Raw genomic sequence first — 7,985 nt, forward strand, 5'->3', positions numbered from 1 at the left:
TGTGAGTGTTATGATTTAGATGGTTTAAGTATACCACGAGTTTTAAATTTACTTATTTCTATAAGTAATAGTTTGTCATAGGTTTGTTTACGTAACTGCTTTCCAATCATAATTTGTCTTGTCAACTGTGTTCTAAAGTAACTGAACCGGCCTGTGTGGACTCTGAAGAAAGAAAGAAAGAAAAATAAAAAAGAAAGAAGAAGAGAAAGAGAGACAATTAAAGTAATAGTGGTGCTTTTAAAGTGAAATTATCACAGACTGTATTGTAATAACAATTGTGATAACCAACAGTGTAATTAACATTTGTTTGAATTGTTCTAATATATTACGATAAAAGTAGACTGTGTACTATTTGTTTACTGTTGAAATTTACCATCAAGTCACAGAATCTGGCTTCATACATATAAAATCGGACACTTACCGTGTCTGTTTCTGTCTGCATGGAATTTCATGAAACAAGAAACCCCCTTTTATTAGTTATTTCCAGCCTACCACAACAGTCAGTGCTATAACACTAACAGAATGCTTGTTTTTTACAAGACTTTTTTTAAAATTATGTTATATAGTCTGTATGAAATTCATCATACATCTTATGAAAAAACAAAAATTATATGTGATCTTACTATTCACAAGACCCACTAGTATCTTTTAGATCTTTAAATATTACTTATCAGCAAACCTCTAAACAATTATAAGCACATGCTTAAGATACTTTTAAGCTCATTAGTCAATAAACAAATAATGTGTTTTGAAAGTCAGATCTAAATGTAACTTATGACTTTGTCTTAAAACTATTTTAAAATCTAAATTCAATTGGCCTCCAGGATTTCTTGATATGTAATTTTGACGTTAAGCTACTTTAATGTACTACAATATTCTTCTCTTACTCTGTATTTGCAGAATGAATTCTCAACCCGTTCCCTAGTACATTACCAGCATATTCTCTTTACATGTAGTTTCATAATGCAATATCAATATCTGAAGTATGTTTCAACCATCCCACTATAACTTACATAAGGCAAATGCAAATTAAGTTGAAAAAAAAAATTAAACTTGCTAATTAGCTTCTATTTTGGTAATAAAAGTTATGTCTGATGTAATATTAAGGTAGAAAAAGTATGTATTTAAGATAAGATTTTGTCATATTGTATCTTATGCTTTTTTTCTTCAAAATGTTAAGTTATCTGGCTAATTGCTTTATATAACTGACATGCATGAGTATACATTGATATGTTAAGTAGAAGATATAATACCAAAACAAGGTGGAAAAAGAATATGCATAAATTTGGACAGTTAAGTGTTAATTTGTATTAACAATATTACTAGAGTTAAAAGATTAAATTAAGTGCCTTACTGTTTTCTTGCTCTTCTAGTAAGTGACTGAGATGAATCATCTAAACATAACAAAAACAAATAAATCATAAGTCAAATATTAAACACCAAGATAAAAAACAATTCAACAACCAAATGCAGTTTAAGTTACAAAAATTATAAGTGTTTAAACTGCATGGATTATTAACAAATTGAAGGCAGTGAATAATATCAAAAGTATCAAGTTTTCCCATAAATATAATATAAAGATGTTCTGAATGAATACCCAAACTGAAAAAAAAAAGTTAATGATGTTTTACAATTTACAACATTACTATAGTTTAATAATCTAAGATTACTTAAATCCTTTTCTGTTTGAAGAAATAGAAAATATTTATCACAGTTCACTCTACGTGGTTTAATATGATTTTTGCAACTATTATAGTTCTATGACAAGTCACCAAAAGTCCTGTCAGAAAGCTAAATATTTTTTCAAATTTGTACTTGGTGAATTTCTCAAGGAGATATCACCTACCATTTATTAATCTTATACAATTAGTCTTTTCCCCTGAAATTTTTAGTATGCTTTTTACTTAAAAATTCAAATTATAGTGTCATTGCTACAATGACCAAAGTATATTAATAATCAGTGTACTGCCACCTTTTTGTGTACATTGCCACTGTGTATAAATAGATATTTAAAACTATAATATAATGTATTCATTTTACACACACGTGTAATTTAAGATTTAATCTGTATACTATACTTCATTATTACGTTCATATTAAATAAGTTGTTAATACTACCTTTGCCTGTTCAAAAGTTAATTTCTGCTGAACTCTCTACGTTTTAAAATTATTCCCATATTAAATAATATATACATACAGATGGAGATTGTATATCTAAACAAGCTCGTCGATTTGCTTATAAATATCATATTGTTATTAGTTTACCACTAGTACTCTATTACTGTGTCTTTAGCCAGATAGTTAGGCCTAACGTCACTATGCATAAACGGAAGTTCCGTGTAGTCACAATAGTTGATTTAGACTGTAAATTGTAATATGCCTTCTTAGTCTTACCTTGTTCCTTAGCACCAACTAAATGAAGCAGATTTGGGGGTTTTTGCTTTTTAGTCTTCTTTCCTGGTCCTTTTCTGGGCTTTTCTTGGAACTTTGCTTTTCTTCCCATGATATTTTTAACCTTTAAGGTTAGATCCTTTAAAATTTATGTTTAACCCACGTGTGTACTCTTCCAAACCGTTTAGTTAACTTCTTCCACTAGGTGACTCTAATACGAAAGCGAGATGAAACAAACTGAAGAAAAAATAGATGCGTTTAGGAACCTGCTACACTTGAAATGCTTTCTGTTAAGACTTTAATAACAAAACGATGTATTACTATTATAAAAGTTATTTGTTTTTTAAACATGATGTTTTATTCCCAATAATAGTATATTTCGTTTATACATCAAGTGACCATAAGCCCAGTTTTTTTATATAAACAATCCTCATAAGCATAAGATATGTTAGTAACTAAAGTTCATATATACATGAAGAGTAAATTTCATGACACAGAATATTTTCAATCATATTGACTCGATAGGTTGTTGATACCTGCAGAGAATTTAAATTTATGAATATATTTCGTTAAGGCCTGGTATGACCTAATGGTTAGCGCGCTGAAATATATTCCGAGTGTCTATGGTTCGCTTTCCGTTATTGCAAGAAAATAAAATCACATTCTTCATTTTGGGGCCGTTTAAAATTAAGAATGGCGACATTGTTTTAAAGGAAGGACCAGAGGCATCGTTAGGCACTGGCACACGGGACCTGTACCATAAATTCCCAGCAAGTGTTTTGAAAAATCAAAATAGAAAACCATGAGTTTGTTTGTAGTTAAGCACAAGCTACACACACAGGGCTATCTGTACTCTGCCAATCACGGATATCCAAACCTGGTTACTAGCATTTTAAGTCCACAGACATGCCGCTGTGCCACTGGGGGGAGCTAAAGTAAGGAAGTAGTAAATCGTAGTAACTTTCTTTAAAAACCACAGTAGTCAGTTGAATCTTTTCCATATCCATTGCTTAATTAAATCTCTCTCTCTTATTAAAAAGAAGCAATTAAATATCTTAAGGATCATAAATGTATTGATAAAAAAATCTATTAAAGACCTTTAAAGTTGTGGAATGGTTAAATATTTGGATATATTTACTTCTTATTTTAAAGGAATAATGTTTGCTGTCCCAACTTGCAGAATATGCTTAACCACACTTTCTTGAATTTAGCCATAACTAAATATTTTGGTAATTAACCATTATTGTTCTTTGGCATTTATTTATTGTTTTAATATAAACGTTTTCTAGAAAGTGCATGACGTTAAGATTAAGTATGTTTGTAAAATAGTATTAATGATTGAGAGACTTTCCAAAACACTTAAAAAAACAGATATGAGAATCACCGAGGCAATTTTTCATTTGGTAGAATGTAAGTCATTCAGCGAAGTACTTTGATGAGTTTTTGTAAGTTATTGCTGGTATTCAGTTACTCAATCGATTGGCCGTAAAATTGTGCGAGTGCATTTGTTCGTTAGTCCTAGTAATCGTAGTACTACCACTAGTAAGTAAGTTTCTGTTGAAAGTTAGAACCTTATTTGCGAAACTAGGCCTACAAGTGATACTGATAGTATCCTTTGCTATAGATTAAGGAAGAAATAATTTGTTATCAGTACATGGGGTGAACGTAGCTTATTGACTCGTATATGTTGTTGATTCCTTTAATAAATTAATCAACATATAAGATTAAGAATAAAAGTAAATTAAGCGTTTCTATATTGGCCATATATTTTAGAATAGTAAGTAGTCAAAGGTAGTTTTTCACAAAAAATTTATATGAGTACAATATCAAGTCGGGTATGAGACTGAAAGGTAGGACTGAGGTATGCAAGCATACTAATTTCTATGCATTTTATTTTGTTTTAATTTGGACCCTTCGTGTTTAACAACAATTTTTAAGTACAAATTTAGTCATAGACTATGCCTTTCAGGTACCATTTCGGTCTCCAAACAGCAGTGTCCTTCATTGGTAGTGCAGATGACATCAAGACGTTACTACTTCATCTATGTTAAATGAGAAGTAATTTCGCTATGGATAAATGCAATACCATTAAGTAAGTAATGTTAGAGATATCCTACACAGAATTTCAAGTGAGTTGGTTGATGAGAAGAAAATCTGTTGATTGAGGTACAAGTCCAGTACATTGCAGTTGCACAGTGTCCAAAAAGTAAAGCACATATAGTATGTTTTCCATTGATTTTCATTTTGTATTACAAGTGTTAAGTCTATTTACTTCTTAGCTTTAACTCAGTTAAATTCAGAATCACTTAGTAATTTATCCTGCCGATATAAAGTGGGCCTACCTAATACTCTTAGAGTATTATTCTAAATTTAGTAGTTATTTCTGAACACAAGTAGTTTGCAGATAATATGTGATAAAGAAAGTTAAGTTTGACTTTTTTCTAGCTACATTTGTTACTTGTCATTTTATTGAGATCACACTACTTCTGCCCATAAATACATGGCTGTAATGTTGCACTTTGTGCAAGAATATAGTAATGTCCTTCAATGTTAGGTCAGGTGACATCTCTAGGTTACAGCTTACCCTGTGTTTTAATGAGAATGATCAGTCATATGGGTAACACGAGTCACAAGATAAGTCTGCCATAACCTACAATATAAGGAGCATTAAAGTCTGATAGAGGATCTCAGCCTGATCAGTTTAGAAAGACAGTTACCTAGTCAAGTAGAAACAATCATACAATGTCTATAAAGCAAATTTCTACAATGAATTTATGAATTAATAACAATTATTTACTTATGTTTTACGTTGCCTAGTGTCTATTTCGTTCTCACACATTTGGTTACACAGGGATTCAGTATGACTTCATAACAAATATCTTGTAGAATCTCCTGTTATTAAGCAGACTTACTTCATTGCCCTAAGATTAACCCAGTTTTATCTGAATATACCATACTACATTAGTACTAGTAAATTTGATCATTGATGAACATTTTGTGAAATGATAATTGCAGTGCCACCAAGAGTAAGTGCAGCAGGAATCTTATCAAATCTTTCAAAATGTAATACATTATTACAGTTGAATAATCATATTTTAATACATTTTTACTCATGCTTGTATCAGACACTGATAAATGTCTACGATAAAATAGTTATCTTTTAATGTCAATATATAGATGCACATTGTGTACTGTCAGGAGCAGTACCTCATCACATAAACAGAATTTTGGTTTTCTGGAGCAGAACTTTGTGTTATAATGTACTAGTATATTGTTTTGTCAGTTTTCAATGTTATATGCTTAAGATATAAGAATTAGCCAATTAATAACTTTGCAGAAGTAAAAAAATACTCTACTTTAAAGAAACGAAATTTAACAAAAACATTTTATATACCAACATAGTATGGTACAATACTAATAAATATATAAACATTACCTGTATAAACCAAGAATACATAACATATAGACTCAACCCACAAAACTTGTTACCTTAATGAAGTTTTGAGTCAGTCATGGTAAAGTGTGCCAGGCTGAATCAGAGTCGGTTGCCACAAAATTGAGTAATGCACTTTGGGGTCATGGGTATAAGATTGATGGCATTATCTCACTATTCAGTTAGAGGTACCCAAGAGTTGGTGGTGGATGCTATTGACTAACTACTTACACTCTAGTCAAACACTATAGCAAGTACAGAAACTTCAAGTGTTTAAATGAAAACGGTTATTCTTACGTACCAGAACTTGAAACTGAATTAATTTAAGATTGACAGTCCAATAACTCATCTTCATTAGATTTGATTTTAGTCTCACCTAAATATTTAATTTCTTTAGTAATTTTCTCATCTCGGTTTTCTACCCGTTTCCTCAGCTAATTGCTCATAGCGATAAGGCTTAGAATCCTTTACGTTTTTCTAATCTTTAAACATGTTCTAGTTGTCTGCTTTTACCATTTATCTCCTGAAACTCAAAGTTCACTTGACTTATTTGCTTAACTACTCTAACTGGTCCTTTCCATAGCTTTGCTAGTTTTTTTAGTATTTCCTTTTTTAACTATAGGTGTGTATAATAAAACTTTGTCTCCTAGCTTTGTCACTGGTTTGTTTGTTTCTCTGTGCTTGGCAGCTTTGGTTTGATGCTCATTTGTAATTTCAAACACAATTTGCATTCTCTGCATCATTTCTGCTTTGTATTCGTTACAATATTGTCGTAGATCAATTACAAGAAAAACTTAGTTTTAAGGGTTTAAGACTAATTGAGATTACAATAATAAATAGTTAGTTACTACCCTTTATTACACAATTACAACATATAATAAAATATTTATATTAAAAACAACACAATATATTGTGAAAACCAAATTAAAAAATAATTTTGTATGATTACGATATGATGCACAAAACTACACTATCTATTCAGGAATTATTTATTAGCAGAACTTTGGAAGTTCCCATTTAGAAATATTTTGTTATATGAAATCCCCCCCCCCTTTCTTGTAACACATTTGAATTGTTACTAGAAATATTTCATGGAATAACTCTACTGTAGCCTTGGTTTAGTTATTGGCTTCTGATGTACACTTGAACAAAATAATGACAGCAAACACTACATTTAATACATTATTTTATTTTGGGTGATTAACACAATATCAAAACCTAAGGGATATTTTCATATATATTTAAAAAACATGAGGAATGTAAACATTATTGATTAAAATTAATTTCATATCTTGATTCACATGACATTTCTTTGCTATACTTTATGTTTACAGTTAAACATCTTCAAAGTGCATAATTTCACGTGTATTATTGTATTAAAAATGGTTATACATTATACAAACATTTGAAACATCTGTAAAGAACATATACAATCATTTTAAATATAAATATAGAATCAGTCACTACTGTTCAGTAACTAACATACAGTCAATTTGATGATGCCTTCCATAATACTACAAGCTTGGTCAAATCATGCATGTTCCAAACTACAAGAAATAATGCTCAATTTAACCAAATGACCTTTAAGGAAATTCAAAAATCCATGGTAAAAAATGGGTAAAGACAGTAAAATGATATCCTTATGGCAGATAAATATAAAACATTTGTTTTAATTAATATAGGAATGTTTACGGCACCAATGAGATCACTGTTTAAAGCACTTGCCCATTTAGTCAACTCTACCAATACCAGTAATGATGTGAACTGCCGAATACTTGAAAAACAATCTTTTCACATCATGATAGGGCTACTAATCAGTCAATAGAAAAGCACATGAATTTAAATACAATATTTGAAAGTACTTATAAATAAGATAATAAGGAACATTAACTAAATATATAACTTTTGTTTTACTCTTACAAAAAAAAATATATATATATATATATATATATATAACCTTTTAATAAAATTCTAGCAAATATGATAAAAATTTCATGGTTCCTCCAAGTACTAAAAGTAATAAGTGAATGTATTTAAAAATCAATTACCGAATAACATATGATAAACAAGTAAAATTGTAAAATGTATGTGTAGTCTATTTGGTGTTTTGAATTTTGAACATCTTTACAATATGTACAAATTATTGAAACTGAACACAATA

At 29.9% G+C, this 7,985-nt stretch overlaps 1 protein-coding gene across 1 annotated transcript in view; it reads right to left on the reverse strand.

Moving 5' to 3' along the window:
• LOC106461789 (probable 28S rRNA (cytosine-C(5))-methyltransferase) overlaps positions 1–2,599 on the reverse strand; it is a 29,804-nt gene extending 27,205 nt beyond the window's left edge. Inside the window, exons 1-2 of the mRNA XM_013921642.2 lie at positions 2,395–2,599; positions 1,355–1,394 (exon numbers count right to left, since the gene is read on the reverse strand). Coding sequence (XP_013777096.1) covers positions 1,355–1,394; positions 2,395–2,503 — 149 coding nt within the window. The 5' untranslated portion in view covers positions 2,504–2,599. The remainder of the gene's footprint in view (positions 1–1,354; positions 1,395–2,394) is intronic.
• Between the last annotated feature and the right edge of the window lie 5,386 nt (positions 2,600–7,985).

The sequence above is a fragment of the Limulus polyphemus genome, unplaced genomic scaffold, assembly GCF_000517525.1.
Source record: "Limulus polyphemus unplaced genomic scaffold, Limulus_polyphemus-2.1.2 Scaffold1031, whole genome shotgun sequence".
NCBI classification, from domain to species: Eukaryota; Metazoa; Arthropoda; class Merostomata; order Xiphosura; family Limulidae; genus Limulus; species Limulus polyphemus.